This window comes from Pygoscelis adeliae, unplaced genomic scaffold (assembly GCF_000699105.1).
Source record: "Pygoscelis adeliae isolate BGI_AS28 unplaced genomic scaffold, ASM69910v1 Scaffold182, whole genome shotgun sequence".
NCBI classification, from domain to species: domain Eukaryota; kingdom Metazoa; phylum Chordata; class Aves; order Sphenisciformes; family Spheniscidae; genus Pygoscelis; species Pygoscelis adeliae.
This window is the reverse complement of record NW_008824669.1, coordinates 193,294-211,769: the sequence shown is the minus strand read 5'-3', so window position 1 is coordinate 211,769 and position 18,476 is coordinate 193,294. Positions and strand designations below refer to the sequence as shown.

The 18,476-nt window shown below is 51.1% G+C and overlaps 1 protein-coding gene across 4 annotated transcripts in view; it reads left to right on the top strand.

Annotated features, from left to right (window-relative positions):
- The first annotated feature begins 77 nt into the window (after positions 1 to 77).
- The window catches only part of CTIF (CBP80/20-dependent translation initiation factor), a 147,839-nt gene continuing 129,440 nt past the window's right edge, over positions 78 to 18,476 (top strand). For all 4 annotated transcript variants that reach the window (XM_009322961.1, XM_009322959.1, XM_009322960.1 and 1 more), the window contains exon 1: positions 78 to 125. In XM_009322961.1, coding sequence (XP_009321236.1) covers positions 93 to 125 — 33 coding nt within the window. In that variant the 5' untranslated portion in view covers positions 78 to 92. The remainder of the gene's footprint in view (positions 126 to 18,476) is intronic.

The window sequence follows — 18,476 nt, the reverse complement described above, 5'->3', positions numbered from 1 at the left end:
CGGACCCTATAGCAATTAGCGTCGTTCATCGTTATCCCCTTCGCAGCAAAGCTGGCGGTGGTTCGTGCACGGCGAAGCGCCGGGGCGGGAGGATGAGAGCGCTGGCAGCGTGCGCAGGCACAAAGGTACCACCTGGTTTAAGCCTGAGCATCTTTACAGGGGGGGACATCCCCGGGTGGGATGTCCGCTGCTGTGTGGTCCGGAGGTGGGAGCATCTCCCACCTCCTGGGAGGTGCTTTCCCCATCCTTGATGCAGGGCTGGGTTTGGCTGTAGCACGCGAGGACTCACCAGGGGCTGAGTTTTGTTGTGATTTTATTATTATCGGTTTTCTTGCAGAGTCACTCTGGCTGCACGTGGTCTCGGGCACCGTGGGTGACAGTAGGGGACAGCAATGTTAGTGGAGCGGCCCAGCCGGCAGTGGCGGGACATTTTTTGCCGCAGCTGCTCCCAGCGATGCCATGCGTCTGGAGGCGCAGTTGCTGGGGATCCCTGGCGTCCCAGTGCCTCAAAACTCAGTCCTTGGAGTTGTTTTTCCATAAAATGATACTAAAGGTTCGTCTCCCAGGGCCGTTCCCTGTGTCAGGCTCCTCTGGAAGGGGTGAGACCCCCACCAGTAAGACCCCACATTGGATGAGGTAGCAATCCCATTAGACTGGAAAGGGGCAGGGGCTGTTTCCCAGCATGATGAGGAGGGCTGGAGGGCCCCGGGCCTCTCTGGAGACCTGGTGGTTCCTCTGAAATAGGCCGTTTCCACGTGTCCGTCTGTGCCACCTTCACTCCCGCTCCAGTAATCCGTGCTACTCTTCCTCCACCGCTCGGGCAGGTGTAGGATGAAGCTTGAAGTCGCGGCCGTGTTAACGGGAACGAAACAGATGGGAGGAAGCAGGAGATACACTGAGCTTCCAGGTTGTTTCTCTCAACCCCAAGATACCAAAATAAGACCAGGTGATTTAATAGTCCCTCCTCTCCGAAATCTAGGAAGGCTTTTTGATGGCGGACCATCCTCTGAGCATCCAGATGCTGGCAGGGGGGTGCCACGTGGGATGGAGAGGGAAGCATCCTGGTCTGCTTATGGCTTGTGTGACCCTGATAAGCAAATATTGACACTTTGTCTCCAGTGAGTGGAAAAAAACCATTTTATTGTGTCGATCCACATCGTTTTCCCCCGTAAGGCCCGTAAAGGCTTTGCTCTGCCCTTGCGGATCCTGAGGTCCAGGAGCAAAACCTTGCGCTGGATTTTGATCCCTCGAGCCTTAAGTGAAATTTGTAGGCTGCGGTTTCCCTGCGTTGTGTGTTGTCTTTCGCAGAGAGATGAGCAGTGTCTGTTTTAGGAAGCTCAGGCTGTGCTTGTATGTAAAGCTCTTCCCCTCTGAGCTCTGTCCAAGCCCTCCTTGCGATAAGGGTGCTGCACTGGAGGGCTCTGCGAATTTAAGGTGTCATGGTTAAAGTGTCGTGGGACTTGTCCAGCTCTTAGGAAGCATTTTTTTTTTTTTATCATTTATAAGATCTCGGGTTGCTTTTAAAGGAGACCAGAGGAGCAGCGGTTGGATGGTGAAGGTGACGTGGGAATGCGACTTGTCTCAGGGGAGCTGGAGGGTGAAGCCCAACATCCAGGAGCTCCCCAGCCAAGGGGAGACCGGAGAAACCGTTTGTGGCGATGAACACCAGTTCTGCCTTTGCAGGGGGATGTGAGAGAGGAGCGAGCTACCCGAGGTTCTTGGCTGGCTTTGACACCTCTGTTCCCGTAGCTGAGTCAGCCTCGTGCACAAACGGGATGGGAGCGGTCTACCGAGGGTTCCTGAGCGCCGTGAAAAATCATGTGCGAAGCATGAAAACATCTTTCATGGTTGTTAGGCCTTGATCCAAACTGTGGAAGGGAAGATGACAAGGTGCTGAGCTTTATCTCCAGGTGTCCCTCCTTCAGCACTCTGTCTTGGAAGAGAAAAATACTCTTTTTTTGCTCTCTGAGCATCCCCACTTTGGGGTGAAGCGCTCCCTTGAGTTCACTCTGCTGTGGTCTCCTGGTGAGGACAAATTTTGCTGCGCTGACTCTCCCCTTCCTTCTCATTTTGGGTCTCTCTCTCCTATTTCTCCTTGCAGCTGTCCTTGCCGCTGCTGCTTGGTCTTTTCCCAGCAGGAGTGGTGTGAAATTGCGGTAGTTACCACTGGTTGAGGTTTTTGCCTGTAGGTCTCTGCAGAGCGGCAAGAAAACCCTCCTGGACCTTATTTAATTTCATATTCTTGCTGCTCAAGGGAGTCTTTGGGGTCCTGTGTGTTTGTGAGGAGCTATATCTAAAAGTACAGCAAGACCCTATGGTTTCTGTGGAAGCTGGGGGCAGCAGATGAGCTATTTCAGGAGGTATTTGGGGCACATTTAGCGTATTGCCTGACTATTTCTATTAAAATATGGAGCAAATAAATATTGTTAATGATTTCATTGTTCTTCAGTTTGGCAGAAATATTAAGACATTTGCATCACACATGCCATTGTTAAGTTTCAGAGTTAACAGTCTGCTGCTCTGTTTGGGGTAGGTCATGGTCTTCATCAGGTTGGGGAAAGGACAACTGTTCCTGTCTCGAAAATCTGGACGCGTTGAGGCTTCTGGGCGAATAATCTCCGTAAATGCTTTGGGATGTTCTTGTGAAACTCCTCGGAGAAGGCGCAGTTCTGCTACCTGAGTGTAGTTAGCGCGTTACTGAGTCATCTGAAATAAAGGGCTAGTGTAGCTAACCAATCATTTTCTGTTTGTTTGAGAGACTGGCTATTTTATTTTTATTTATTTATATATATGTGTGTGCATATATATATAGTCATTTACAACATAGATGCCTTGCTGGTGATCCTAAGAGAAATACGTTTCCTGCTCAGTTCAGACTGAAATGGGGATGACATTGGATGTTCCCAAAGCTTTTGTGCATTTAACCATCAACTTGCCTGCTGAAAAGAGAGGTTTTGTTTCTTCCACGTCTGCATTGGGCTGTGCCATGGTCGGTCTTGGCTTGCTGGACTCTGCATCATCGTTGTCGGTCTTCTGCAATGTAGAGGTGCCCCAACAGTGGCCAGGAATGGGGATGGTGTCTCTGTGATGGATTTGAGATCTTTGCTGGTTTGAGTTAGCTTTTGGAGGCTCCTTTGAGGCAGTCCATGGACCTCTGAGGCTTTAGGGACCACAGGTTGACTAGGAGTAGTCTCGTGCTTACTTCAGAAAAGCCATTGCTCCTGTCTCCTCTCCTAGAGAGACAACCCTTGGCCTCCCCTGTCCCCCAGGCACGTAGCCGTCGTGGTACAGGAGAAGAAAAAACTGGTTTCTTAGGTGGTAGGAGAAGCTGTGGTGACACAACTAAACTTCTGCCTCTGCTACTTCTGCAGGACCAAATCCTGCCACGCCTGTCAGCCAGGAGCCTGCCTCAGGAGTATTTCATAACATGCAGCAATTTATCGAGGGCGTCTCCTCTGTGGCCACCAGCACTCGCTCAGCTTCGCCTTCTTCCCCAGCATGGTTGCGTCCACCACGCTGCTGGGTGGTGGTGGAAGTCACCTGCATCTCTCAGGTGGCGGGACGGAAAGGGTTATGGGTGGGATGACGTGTCCGTGGTGGGGTTGTCCCTTGGATGGGGAGCGGAGGTGGGCGGCTGTGTGGTGTGCCCCATCCCTTGGTGTCACGTCATGCCCGGGTGACCTGAGGATGCACGCGGGTGCCCACAAGCTTCTCGTTTCTCACCAGCGATTTTAATTGGCCTTAATGCAAAAAAAAACCCCTCCAACCAACCTTCCCCCTCCCTCTGGAGCTGGCCCGGCTCACTGGGACTGGTTTGTACAGCCTGCGCTGCCCCGGGAAGGCTTCACCACTGCTGGAGCCTGCCCCACGCCAAAGCAGAAGCTACAGGGAGACACACAGCTGCCGCCAGCTCCCCCAGCCACCTGCGACGGGGAACCGTTCACGGGGTTCGTAATTAAATCTGAAAAACGCTTTTGAACTCAGGGAATCCTGGAGGAGCCACCTTGCTTGGCTTGCGTTCACCAGGACCTTGGGAGAAGCTGGTGTTCACAACCAAGCTGTTGCCATCCCTCCGCCGCCGGTTGCATTGGGTGATAGCTGGCACGGGAGGCAAGCGGTTGGGTTGGTGTGGGAAGGGTGGCACGGGTCTGGGTCTCTGCGATCGGTTGTGCTGTGCCGCGCGACAGGGTGGGCACCCAGTCCATCCCCAAGCTAGCGTTGAAAAGGTCTTCTGCAAATAAGTGGGTACGATCCCGAGTGTTTTGCATCGTCTGATTAAATCTCACAAGTCTGTCTATGCAAGCACAGTGCTTTCGAGCTAGAACAGAAATGCATTGCAGATATTTCAGGGGTCTGGGCCGTCACAAGCATTGAGCATCTCGTTTGTGAAGCCAGAGCTTTGCCAACTGGCATGGAGCCGGCCGCGGGTGGCACGGCCTTGGGCGAGCTCGGGGCTGGGGCAGCCGCTTTGCAGAGCTGGGCTCACCCGTGGCCGTGGCTGCGAGCTGCTCCTTCGGCTGCGTGGTCCGCGGAGACGTCATTTTAGGGCCACCAGCTTCTGCAGGTGGCTTTGACGGGTGTTCAGGTCTGCAAAAACCCATCTTAGTGTTTGCTAATGGGGGATCTTGCAGGAGTAATTGTGGGGTGAATTTTAAAGGATTTTTTTTGTCCTGCAGAGAAGCGTGCGCTCCGGTCACCGGCAGGACTATGGTGTAGTCTAGGTCCAACCAAGCCAGCCTGAAGCAGTGGTCTGCAAATGCTGTTTTGCTTTCGGGTGCTGGCATCTCCCTGCATCACCTGCCCAGAAACAGGCCCCCCCTGGGCCGGAGGGCTCCTGGGCGCCGTGTCTGGCTGCACCGAAGCCAGAGGGGATTTTAATAATGTGCCGTGAAAAATGCCATCTTGGGTGTCTGGGCAAGAGAGGAAAAGAAAGCAGGAAGGGTTGTGGTTGTGCTGTGGTTGTCAGCTGGAGTTTAATAAGAGAGAAATGTTTTGTGTTTAAGGTGGTGTTTGCTTTGCATGGTGAGAAGAGATGGGGGTGGATGCCTGCACCCACAGGAGCCATATTCCCTTAGATCAGGGCATATCGATGATCCAAGGAATGCCAAATGGCTCGGAGGCATCTTTGATTACATTTTTTTCTCTGGCTCGGGAAGCCGGGCTGGCGATCTTAAAACTTGCAGCAATAATTTTTGCAGCTGGAGGCTTCACAGCAGGACGTGGAGGCTCGGGGTGCTTTTGGAAATGATTTCTTTCTTTTTCTTGCCGCGTTCGTATTTCATCATTGCAAGCTGGTAGATGAGTTAGGTGGAGTTTTCAGGGGCCGTGGGGTCTCACCACAATGGCTACGGATGCCTCTAGAGGAAGAGGAGGCCACGGACGCAGATGAAGAGGCTGAAGCGCGGCGGGGGACCAGCTGTGGCGAGGTGATGTATGGCTTTCTCCGACGGCTTTTTCCCCTTGTTTTGGGACCGGCAGTTTCTCGCATCCGACGGCAGCTCTGAAATGAAACACAGGCTTCTGGAAAGCTCTTCTGGTGAACGATGAGTTTTCCATCCCTTCCTGCATCCCTGCTCTGTCCAGCCCCGTGCCGGCCTGGCACGGGCAGCGGAGCGTTTTTTCCTGCCTCTGCGGATGCTCGGAGCAGCATCGGTGTCGGGCCGGACATCATATCCCTGTGGAGCACTTGGTTGTTGGCAGAGCCGCAGCATCCCTCCCTGCCCAGGTGCTTTTAATGCGAAGATTCACCCCAGGGTGCTGGTCCCTCTCCCTCCCTCCTGGGTTTCGGAGCATCTGCGGAGCACACATTGTCTTTCTCGGAATCGGATCCGAGAAAGGATATTTGCACAGCTTTTTTTTTTCTTTCTATATTTGCATTACATGGGGTGAAAGATTTATTTATCGACTGCAAACGGCCACTTTGAAGCTTCTCTAGATTTCTGTGCTTTTTTTTTTTTTTTTAATTAACAGAAATGAGGCTTATGCACTCAGACTGGCTGTCACTCGCTATTCCTCCAAAAGCTTTTTTAACCCGGGGACTAATTTCAGCCAAATTTGACAGAGGAGTGCAGGTCTCAAAGATAAGAACTTACAGGCTGTAAGAAAGGAGGTGGAAGAGGGAAATCCAGATTTCTTCTTGCCTCCAAGGAGAGGCTGCAGCAATCGGGAGCTTAAATATTCTCTATCTGGGTGCAAGTGGGTCGGTTAACTCAGAGGTGACTTTAGGAAGTCACTGAATTTTCTTTAAGGAAATAACCCAAATTGTCTTGAATGCGGGGAAGGAGGAGCTGGCTGTAGGGATGCTGCCGGGGAGGGTGTGATGGGATGATGCTAGATGACCTTTAAAGGTCCCTTCCAACCCAAACTATTCTACTCTGTGCTGCCGCGCTGTTGTCCCAGGACTTTGTGCTTGACCACCGAGCTTGCGGTGAAAAGCTGGTGGCTGATTTACCTCCAGAGTCTCCTGCCTGTACCGGTATCCCACCGTTCAAAAGGGTTTTCCAGCCTTGAGCTTAGCCTCGCCGCGTACCTGCTGGGATGGATAATTGTGTATTATATCGTTACTGCTCCTAACAGTGGCATTTCACGTGCTGCCACGTAGAGCGTTTGCACACTGGGGAGTGGATGAAATCTGTCCCCAAAAGCTCGGCCAGGCTCTGCCCAGGCTCACTGCAGTTTCCTATTGAGACCGAGGTCACGGCCGGCAGCATGGCCTGGAGGAGATGAGGCTGCAGCACCATCGGCTTTTCGGCACCATCGATGGTCTGTGAACTTGCCTTGGAGCTGGTGCTGCTGTTAAAAGTGAACCCCCAGTTCCCAAGGGAGCCGAGGATGATGCTCTGCCCCTCTCTGCTCCTGACAGCCTTTCCCATTACAGCTGCAGCACGAGGCTGCCTTTTCTGTCCCCTCCCCTTCTGCCGTCACTATCTGCACTTTGATTTATTTTTTTTTTTTTAAACTGGGGATTCTCTTCCTTTTTTGTCAGCTTGGAGAATGATTTTCCTTACACTCTTCTCTATTTAGGGCTCTGGGGGAGGAAGTGACTCAGCTTTTCCCCTGCTCTGGTTTGCACAGTCATCTCTTGCTGGCTTTGCCAGGGTTTTCCTTGAGCACCTCCGGTTACGCTACATGCAGCAGGAGCCTGTGGGCCTCCTCGCCGCGCGTTTCGGTGGGGACGGGCACGGTGGGGGAGGATGAGCCGTCGGCAGGAGCTTTCCCTGTGCCAGGAGGATAGTAACGCAGCGAGGAGGACACGCTGCCAAGACCTGCAGCAGCTCCAGCTCTCCCGCTCTGCTCCCTGTCCGTGAGCATGGGCGTCTGTGGAGAGGCAGGCAAGTCCAGCCAAATGAAATTTTGGGGGCTAGCCTAGTCATAGTATAAAAAAATGGATGTAATTTGACGGCACAGACTCACCAGGGAGAGGAGAGTTAAGATGACTCCGGTCGCGATAGCGGCACTGCTGAAGGATGCCATGCTCGCACAGGCACTGATGGGAGAGGTCCGCGTGGGTGACGGACGGATGGTGATGCTCGCTCCGTGCAGAACTGCTGCCAGCTTCACTTTCACGGCAGAGCTGAACCGGCTGCTACATACCGGGGAGGAAGCAGCGCTTGCTCTCCGCAGGGCTTTCAGATGCTGCCGCTCAGCGAGGGAGTCACTGAATCGTCTGCCACTCTAAGTGATACCAGGCGTTTGGTGTGCCACATACTATATTAAAAAAAAAAAAAAGCATTACTTTCAGGTTAATTGTTCTCTTCTGGAAGCCAGCACAGCTGGCTGCAAACTCTGCTTCTTTCTAAAGGGGAGAAGGGAAAATAAAAAGAAGAAGAAACTCCCAAGCCCCCCCGAACCCTTCCTCTCCCCCTCCAAAACCCAGAGACTCAAACCCTGAAAGCAGTTTTCATCTGCTCAGGAAATTCCAACATGCGCCACTTATTCCTTTGTTTTATAAAGTTGCTGGAGTGGGAATGATCTTTGTCTCAAATTATTCTTCTCTCAAATTCTATCTTCTCTCAAATTATTACTCTCAGGAGTAATAATTTGTATGTGACGGGATCCTTGCTGGGGAGATCTTACCTCCACGGCAGAAGTCCTGTGCCTCTGCTGACGGTTGACTGTCCTGGGTGGTCTCTCAGCTCCTGGGTTGGCTCTGGCTGGGAACAATGTCATGGGAGCATGTGTTGCAGAAGGTTGGGCAGTGTTTCTCCAGTAGCTTATGGTAATAGGGCTACCAGTGCTTCATAACAAGTCCTCGCTCTTGGTCTGCATGGTGCATGTGGCGGAGTTTGATCCCACTTTGACATGGCTGAATTTCAGCGAGTGGTGAATTTTAGGGTTCCACAAGCCTTTGGTAGAACATCGGTAACTCCGGGCATGGCCTTATTGAAGCTCATGTGCTGTGAGCAAGGACTTCTCTGGTGGTCACAAGATTCAAGCTTTTTTTTGTGTATGTTAACACCTCGTTTGGCACCAAGGATTGTAGCTATTGATATGGACCTTCATCATGACCCTGTTTTGCCAGGTGCTTGAGAAGAACTGAAAAGTAAGGCCTTTTGGCAGGGCGGGTGGTGGTCTCATGTCATGGGATCGGTGCCAGCAGAGCTTTTAGTAGCTTGGTAAAATACTATGTTTGCTCAGCAGGGCGAGACCAAGCTTCTGCAGTGTGACTGGAGCACCTCTAAGGTACCTCCAAGTACGTAGGGGCTACCTGGGAGTCCCCATATTGAACAGCAAAAGCAGTTTGCCGGTAGCAAAGGTATCTTGTTGAGTGCCCCAAAACAGGGCCTTGACTAGACGAAGATCTTGGGGCAAGGAGCACAGAGCCCAGGACCCAGAAGTTACATCTGATCTTTACTGGGATCTCTGTTGAATCAGACCATTCAGTTCAGCCAGATGTTTCTGGAGAAGGTGTGGTAACCTTGCAGGAGGCATGTTTCACCTGCCCCTCGCGTTACTTACCTTCTCGAGGAGCTGTTTGCCATGGAAAGTGTGCGGAGGAGGCTCTCTCCGGGCACTGGCAACCATAAATACACAAGGAAAGAGTCTGGTTGGAAAGACGAAGGAGGCACTTTGTAAGGAAGCCATCTCTTTGGTCTGGTAGTCAACAAATGTGGTGGTATGCTGATGGGGATGCTGGTCGTTGAGCTGTCTCTAGTAAGTAAATGTAAACTCTTGAGAATTTCCAGGAACTTTTACAAGAAACCCCAGAAAATGAAGCCCATTGCTTCTTGTAATACCCATGTCAGATCACACCTCTTCTCCTTCCTTGAGTCTCTTGGCCCTTGCCTTGGGCCAGCCCATTGCAGCAGGTGGAGCATGGGTGCCTGGGGACATCACGTTGCCTTTTCTGGCCAGTTCTGGCTGCTGTGAGACACTGAAGGCATTAAAGTCGAGTTTTATGGGAAGTACTTGAAACTTGCTTCATGGTGGCTGAAGTTGTGAAAAAACTTGTAATTGCGGAGTTGTGGAAATTTAGCAGCTGAGGTGAGTATTTGTGTGGAGGTGGTCAGGTGTGCTGGGAAGTCTGAAGTTGGTCATCACCTAGAAATGCTTCAGTGACCCAACTTGGGTTTTGCTTGCTTGTGTTCATCTTTTTTTTTTCTTTTTCTTTCAAGAAATCCAACCAAATCGTGAACCTGTCAGAGGCCGTTAGTTAACCAGCGTGGTGGTTGTAAAGCATCCGCTGGTGTGACTTTCAGATCTGTCTAAGTGGATGTCAAGAGGTGGATCTGTTGGCGAGTCCTCCCCTCCGTCCCTTAATGCTTCCCACCTTTTCCACTTGTCTACAAGCGTTATGCCGAGCTTGACGGGAAGTGGCAGCCAGTAAAGCCTTCCTCTCCTTCTTTCCGCAGGTTAATAAGCCTCAGACTAAAATTTTCCACTTATTTCCTTAATTCTGTCTGTTTATCCACATTATTACAGTGGACACGTCCATTGTGTGCTTCCGGCTTCTCTCTTCTTGGGTCTCTTCCACGTCATCCAGTGACGTGAATGAAAAGCGTTGTCCTCGCACCTACACTCAACTCAGGCCATATTAGCTCTCTTCCGAGCATCTCTGTCTATTGATTAAAGCATTAATCAATAGATTATGCTTTAATTAAAGCTGAGGAATGTCAGCTTGGAAGCAATGGATTTGATTAGCTGATTATTTTAACAAAAAAGCAGCAAACTTTGATTCAAAGGACATGAGAAACCGCGGCCGCTGTTTTCTAATGTGCTGGAGGGCGGTCGGAATACATAACCAAATGAGAGAATCGGTCGGGAAGCTAACGAGGGGGGTTTGCTGGCTGAACATGAGCATCGTGCATGAGGTCTTCTGCGTGACCTAGGAGTATGGAAAAATACTTGTGTATATTTAAGGGGAGGCTGCTGGTTTTTGGCTAGTGAGCTCTAGTGACTGCAGGAACTTCATGGTTGTATGAAGCACGTACAGGACAGTTGAGTCTGTAGGATGCTCTTCTTACGTGAAGATCGGGTTTAACTTCAATCAATCAGTGAAGTACTTTGAAGGACTTCATGTATCGGTGGACTACTCGGCAGTTGGCTGGTGGGAAAAGCTTGCTGGTATCAACACAGCTTGCTGGAGGGACGGCTGTGTGGCCTGGAAGCGTGAGGCTTCACAAGAGCATGTCATACTGTTGGTTGATGTGTGGGTTGCCCTGAGCTGTCCAGGGAGCTGATGTGGGTTGTGGGGGCACGCAGGAATATTGGTGAGGTGTTCACAAAGAAACAGCTTAGAAAAAATTTTGGAGAGACCAGTGAAGGAGTACCTGCCTCCAGTGATAACAAAAGCAAGTGGCTTTTGGAAGGTGAGGGTTTTATTCAAGTCACCATCTGGAGGGAGACCCTAAAGCCCAAGCAATAGGTGACTGGTTTCTGTCTTCTGGAATGGAGGTTGGGCCCCAGTGTTGGACAGCCAAATCGGAGACAGATGATGGCTCTTTCGTGGTACAGATGGGGAGGAAGAGAGAAGGGGGGGGTCAGGGCAGGGAGCACATCTCCTCTTTGGTCTGCCTTTCCTGTTTGCTTGGTCCGGTGTCAAACATCTGGATGTGAGCTCGGTCCAGCTCCCGCTCTGGGGCTGTAGCTGGGGCTCCTCCTTGAGCCCTGAGGCGGCCAGGACAGGCAGAGCTGATGTCAAACCATCCAGGAAGGAAGAGGTGGGTAACAGAAAGCCTCCGGCTCCCTTTTTACAGGGAAAAGTGCATACGTACCCTGTACAGCACCTGCTGCATGGGACCATCCTCTTTGCCTCCTGGAGCAGGCAGCTTTGCTCACTATGAGTGGTCGTTGTGTATTTGAGCTTCATGTCAACCTCTGTTACGTCTCCTAAAGGTCAGCCTGGACTTCCAGGCCACTTGCTGCTGGGAAGAAGTTTCTTTTGGTCTTGATTAGGCTGGAGGCAAGACCTGGTGGCTTGGTCCTGGAAGTCTGGGCTAAGGGAAGGTCTCCCTCGGCCAGATTCTGGAGGTATTCTGGATTGAAGTAAGCTCTGGAGGTCCTCTGGTCCAGCCCTCTGCTCGGCACAGGGCCAGCTTCTACGTCAAACCTGCCTGCTCAGGGCCTCATCCAGCTGAGTCTTGACACTGTTCCCAAGGCTGGAGACCATACACCCCCTTGGGTCACCTGTCGGGTGCTGAACCATGCTCACAGTGAAGGTATTTTCTAATATCCCATCGGAGTTTCCCATGCTGCAGCTACTGATCCTCAGACCTTGAGGTGAGCGGCTGCCGTGGTTTGCTGCTGGAGAAGGCTTTCTGCTACCGGGCTTTTCCAAGCCCTTGGCGTATCGCTGTTGGGTTGCTCAGCTCCTCGGGGACATCACCACTTTCTAGCAAGGCAGCAGCGCGCGTGTGCCTGCGTGCACTGAGAAGGCTTATCGCCAACTGACCTAATTATTATAATCTCGCTCTTCCCGAGATAGTGCAGGTTTCCTTGGCTCTCAGGAGGCTTCCCTGGTTTCTCCACGCTGCTGTTTGATTTCTCATCTGTCTTTTAATAATATTATTTGTTCGCTCAGGCTACGTAAAGCCAGAGAATAAGGTTTGTAGCCAGATACAGTGCAATACTTGCGAACTACCTTTCCTGCTCCGATGGCCATCCTGCTGGGTTGGGTGGCCCCAGCCTGCCAGACCTTCCAGGCAGCCCCCCTGCATGCGTTTGCTTGCAGCCCTGCTCTTCATCGTGACCCCCTCCTCTTCCCCCTGCCCCCTCGTGCATCCTCTTCACTGCAGAAGTCCTCTGGCTGCCGAAGTTAATGGGTGAAAATTGTGCATTGCCACTTTCTGCCCTGCTCATGGATGCAGGGTTGTTGCCTGTCCCATTTTTTTTGTTGCCTGTCCCATTTTTTTTGTTGCCTGTCCCATTTTTTTTGTTGCCTTTGTTCCTTTTCCCTTTTTTTTTCTTCTTCCCCCCATGTCCCATTTTTTTGTCGCTGTTGTTCCCTATCCCATTTTTTTTCTTCCTTCCGCCAGACCCCTCCTGCTGCCCTGCCCTCCCTGCTGCGGATGCTGCCTTCCCTACCTGCCCCCTTTCCTTTCCATAAGGGGTTTATTTGGGTACAGGTATAGTTAGGCCAGTTACCTTTTAAAGGTGCCAAATTCTTTTTTTCAGCAAGACAGGGATTTGCAGCACGTTAACAGGATTTAACAGCTACTTCAGCATAAATAAAAAAAAGCCCAGGAGAGAAAAAAAAACAAAACCAACCCAACAACAAAACATTCCCTCCACTCATAAACTTAATTTTCTTCCTGAAAATTGAAGTTGGGAATTATCCCTGTGCTATCTGAAAGCTTAGTCCCCGTCGGGCAGGGAATAACCCGATATAACTTGGTGCCTCCTTGCAGGGACAGGGCTTACCGCTAAGCTCCCCGGTTAAACCATGGGATCAGCAGAGGTTAGCAGCACCGCAGGGGCTTGGTGGCAGAGGGTTTGAAAAACAACAAGTCAGCAGCATTATCCTGAAAACCTGTTGTGTTGTTTTGTTTTGTTTTTATCCCCATGTCACGTACAGAATCCAGTTTGACCTGAAAGGGAGCGGTAGAGGATGCAGTGGGGCATCATCCGAGCATCAGCGAGGCTTTATCTGTGTTGGGGTTTCTGCAGCCCTGGGTGTTATCTTGTGCAATGCCCGATAGTCTCCAGAGAGTAAATATTTTCTCCTGGGGCAGAGCAGCCCATGGAGGAGCTGGGAACAAGCCGAAACAGAGGCGTTGCTGGGAGGATAAAGCCTGAAAGGGCTGGCAGCGGGCTTGTGCCTCGTGTCGCACCTTGCCTGCAGCATTGGGGCTGCAGCAGTTCCCCCTCTCTTTGGGGGGATGTAGGTGTCCCGTTTTCCTTATTTCCCACTTCTTTTTAAAAAAAAAAAAAAAAAAAAAAAAAAGAGAGAGATGTGCACTTTCCTGAGGTTCCTACGAGTTTCCAATACGTATGTGAATTATGTCTTCTGTCCTGGAGCACTGCTGCATCCTTTGGGTGGGTACGCCAAATTACCCTTACGTATTCTGAATACTCCTAAATATCAGCCCAGAGAACAAATAGTGGATGGTAACTGTATTTTTTTCAGTTAATTGGCCTGCAGCAATATCATGGTAGTAAGGATAGTTGTGGGGGATAAGAGGATTTTTAGCTGGGGTCAATGAGAATAGATATTTTTATTTCGTTAAAACAGGAAGCAAAAAAAATGTCACGTCAAAGAGGCTTTATTCAATCCAGAATGAAATCTGTTTTTAAGTATTTTATGCCGTAATGGAGAGCTGTGGAAATTTAGTGTATGTCACTGTGAAATAAAAGTAAAAATCCTGTGTTTAAAAATACCAAACCCTAAAAAAAAAACCCCGAAAGTACTTTTTCCAGCATTTTATTCCCAGTGTTTTGGCTGCAGTGGCTTGACCAAAACTATTTAAAATTCACCCAGCCAAAGCTGGGCTGCTGGCAAACAAGTGTTTGTTGGTTTTTTTTTTTTTTAATTGTTATTATTTGATGGGCTCAGCCTTTTGCTTCTGCAAAAGGGGATTCAGTTCCTCGGATGAATGCAGGTAGGGGAGGTGTGTGACCCTTGTCTCGCACCGGAGGAGGGGACGCGTGGGACTTGAGTGCCAGATGTCACCTCCAGTTCCTGGTGCTGGAAGGCTTCTTCTGGATGTTGTGGACGTGTGGGGATGCTCACCAGCAGCAGGGTGTCGCTGGGGACCGGGGGGTTCCTCAGCAAGCACAGAGGTTCTTCAAGCTCCCTCTGGGAGAGAAAAACCCTGAAGAAAACTCTAGTGGGAGTGGGGAAGGCCTGCCCCAAGCCCCGGCATTTTGTGGTTATGTTAGCAGTGGTTGCGTCTTCCTCTGAAGTCTCCAACTGCTTGCAATAACTCAGCGCTAGGTGCAGAGTTTTTCTTCATCATTCATATTGTACAATTTATTCCAGAAGTGCCTTTTCCAGGCCCTTGTTAAGCTCAGCTACTTAATTGGTGGGTCATAAAGATCCCTCAGATGCCCTCGTCTGACCTGCACCGTACAGGCATCCAAGAGCCGGCAACGATGGGCTTCCACCTGCACGGCCCTTTAGTGTGAGATACCATCTGGGTATATAGCGTTATACAGTCTCTTAATTAATCGAATTCTCCCTTACCTCTTTCCTTTTTTTTTCCAAAGCTAAATAGTTTGGGCTCTCTATTTGTGTCTCTGAGGTCAAAGGTATGTGAACAGCAGGCATCCCGCTATGATGTTTCTGCTGAAACTGCTGATGCTGCTCCCCTTTGCTGCAATTACAGTCCAATTACAGTCCTCCCCCCATGTTCTCGTTATGATTAACTTCGGGGCTGTTAATCCCTTGGGTGTAAACAGAGGTTGGCCGGTGCAGGGAGGCGCAGGAGGGGACTTTCTCAGATGCTGACGTGGCCTGGCACGAGCTCTTTTGGTCCCTGTGGCCGTATTCAGTGGGGCTGCCACGTGGTGGCGGTCATCATGGGAAGACCTTAATGAGGAACATGAAGGACCCTTCGACAAAAGAACAAAAAATAGTGTAAAACTCATTCGTGGATGTGTTTCTGGATTGTCCTCATGCCTGCAGGTCCCCCAGTCGCTGGGTGGGGCGGGGGAGAGTCAGTCCTGGGCCTGGCTGGTGGGTTTTCCACTGCAAGTGGGGTCTTGGGGTGGACACAGCTGTCCTGAAAGATGGATCCTGTTGGTCTTTGATGTCTGCAGGTGGTCCTGGGTCCTCCAGTCGTCATCCAGCCCTGTAGGATCAGCGTTTCCTTTTGGGTCAGGAGGCAAACTTATCAAAATAAGTATTTCTGGCACTATCCCTGACCAGGCTGTATTTGTGGAGAAAAACCTTTCGGTGCCTTCCTGGCCTGGTTTCCTGAGCTGCTGGGTATTTACTCAATGCAGTCACCCCAGAGGCGTTCTGAAAACTAAGGCCAAACTTCTGATGTTCATCAAAGACCCTCTAGATCTGTGATGCCTTCCCTGCAGTAGCACCTTGAAGTTCCAAGACCTCTTTCCTCCTCCCCAAGCTAGAAGGGAAAGCCAAGCATCTAAGGTAGGTCCTAACAGGGCTTGTTGTGTTTTACAAGGGAGGGAAGCGAGGTATGGTGGTTCGCCCGGAAGACCCAGCAATACATCCCAATCACACGTGCAGCACGTGGCGTGCTTGGGTCCGTGATGGAGCACTTGGACACAAGGAGCAGCTCAAGGACATTTTGGGATGAACTTGAGGTTCTTGTCCCCAGTACACCGGCAGCAATGCTGGGGCTCAGCGGGGCATCTGAGACCTGGGGTTTGCAGAAGGGACTGATGTCAAGGATGGTGTCAGCAGGGCACATTAGGACGTAGGGTTGGTGGATTCCAAGGCTGAACATCAGCTGTCTTGATCTGGGCCAGTCGTCTAGACTGTCATTGCTGCTGGTAGAGGTAAACAGACACTCCCAAAGCTCACTTGATCTCATGTTCATCTCAAAATAGGTCAGCTATCGTGTCCTGGAAGTACCTGTCTCTCCGTTTGCTTTGTATTAATGAAAACCTCCCTGTCCTCCACCCGCCCACCGAGGCTCAGCGGAGTTGAACTGCTTCATTTACCTCTTATTAATCAAACCCAGCGGTCCCCTGGGAGATAAATGTAGCTGCACAAATACTTGTAGTATCTTTACTCTCTGGGGTTCGTCAGGCTGCTTTTCCTCCCATCGCCATCGCTGGCTTCTTATCACCCCTTACTTGCTGCAATTTAGCGGGGGGGGTTAATCAAAGAGTGGGAGGGGGGCTGCCTGGGGAAGGGCTTTTGGGGAGACGTGTGGCTGCATCGCTGCTGCAGAGCATCCAGCGAGCAGAGCGATAGTCTGGGAGTGATTGCGAAAAAATGCACTTCAAGCCTCAAAAAGGAGGGTGGTGGCCGGCCAGTAACTCACGAAAATTCCTGTCTGGGGAGGTGCTTTGCTTGGTATTTGCAGGGCCGGTTCCTAAGGGAGGTGTTATCCCGGTGTAAGCCCGTGGGCTCGGTCCACGCTGCTTGGGCGAAGCGAAGCTTGGGAAGGGTCTGGTCCCCGCCCATCCAGGGCTGAGCATCACCTGCTGCTGCTGCAGCAGCTTTGGCCAGCGCGGTGAGGTCGTGGGTCCACAGGGAACTGGAGCCCATCCCTGCCCCACGCGGCAGCGTCCCTTGGCTTGGCGGGAGCCTTGGTGGGCGCTGCGGTGTCTGCGCTGGGCCGCTTCCCTTCCTGGAGCAGCTGTTGGGAGCCCGGTGCAAAACCTGGGTCCGTCTGGGTATCAGATGTGCTCTCTGAATTGCTATCAGAAACTACGTGGGGGAACATGCAGGAGATCCTTGTAGGCTGAAAAATGGATTTAGGGTCTTCAAGGGCATCTTCCCAAGCTGTGAGAGCTGTCTTAGATGATGCCCTTTGCCCACAGCAATCTCAGGGAGCCGGGTTTAATTCGGGTGGTCGCTCTGGTTGGAGTGAGAATCACTTCTCCGAAATGCAGTCACTTTTCTGGATGGAAATCTGCTGTCTAGACCACATCCAGTCCACGTGGCCAGGAGCAGGAGCTAATGAGGACACTGTGTCCAGCCCCGGGGGAAGGGAAAGCTTTGGCAACCGACTCAGTCCTGGGTCAAAAACTTGTCCTTAAACATGCGTTGGTTGCCTTGCTGGGTTGTGTGCCGGGCTCTGTCCTTTCCCAAGCAGAAGGTTCAACAAGTAGGTAGGACATGGGAGATGACGCCTGTGGCTTTTTCCCTGTCTTTGCAAGCGGCTGCAGCTCTTATATTGGTGTATTTAAATCTGGAGGAAGCCAGAAGCAGGGACGGTGGTCCTGGAAAGCTCAGCTCTCGTGACGCTGATGTCAGCTCTGGGCCACGTTGGACCTGCTTGTGTGGTGCGGAACACCGATCCCACAGCATTCCCTGTCCCCTTGTGCTTCCCCAGGGCTTTGTTTGCTTCCCCGCCTCTTAATTTATTGTTGTTAGACCAGAATTGTTATGAGGAAGGGAATTATTTTCCTTCTGTGTGTACAGAATTGCCAATTTCCCCAATTCTTGTTCTTTTCCACTAGAATATTTAGAAGATCTCATCAATGGTGGTGCTGTGGCTGCTGCCTGTATGGAAACTGATAAGGTCCATGACTGATGCTCCCGGGGTGGCCGTGATGTAAAAGCCAATCTGCTCTTTAGTTTATAACTTGAATATTTAAATGCGGTGGAGGAGCGGGGGTCCAGGAGCCAGAGGCAGGTTTTGGAAATTTTCTTTGTTTGTGGGTGTTGTTGAGTGGGGATTTTTACAGGTTTTTTTAGCACTGAACGTAATTAGAGATTCAGAAAAATCTCTGAATATACTTATCTGTGCATGGAGTCATTCAGATGAGTTTAACTAGCTCAGAGAGGGGCATGGTAAGTTGTTTATTTTCCCTTTCCTCTGCAAAATGGCAGAGGTTTACTGGATGATTTTTCTTTCCAGGTCCAGTTGAGCAGCTCAGATTAGGCAGAAGGCACAAAGATCCCCTGTGAGCGAGCCAGACTTGGGTCATAGGGGATTGTCTCTCCTTGAAAGCTGCTCCTTGCTTTGCTCATGAAACCGAAGCCCAAACATCACCGGATCCGAGGCTGGGAAGGATTGTTCCCCTTGGTCGGAGCAGCAGGAACCCAGGGATGATTTGCTTTTCTCCGTTGCTGATGGTGCAGAAGGTGGCTGATGTTGCAAAAAGCATCTTGCTTTCTCATTCCCATTTCATCTTTCAAAGACCTTGAATGTGGGGGCCACCTGAGGCTCTCCTGCCCCCAGCCTTGTCGCACAGACGACTTTCGTTTCCAAAAATGAAGGAAGCTGCGATGAAGGGAAGCAATCGGTGGGGATGGAGGCGAGATTCCATGAGAATGTGAACCTCACGAGGTTCGACAAGACCAAGTGCAAGGTCCTGCACCCGGGTCGGGGCAGCCCCCGGTATCAGTCCAGGCTGGGGGATGAAGGGATTGAGAGCAGCCCTGCCGAGAAGGA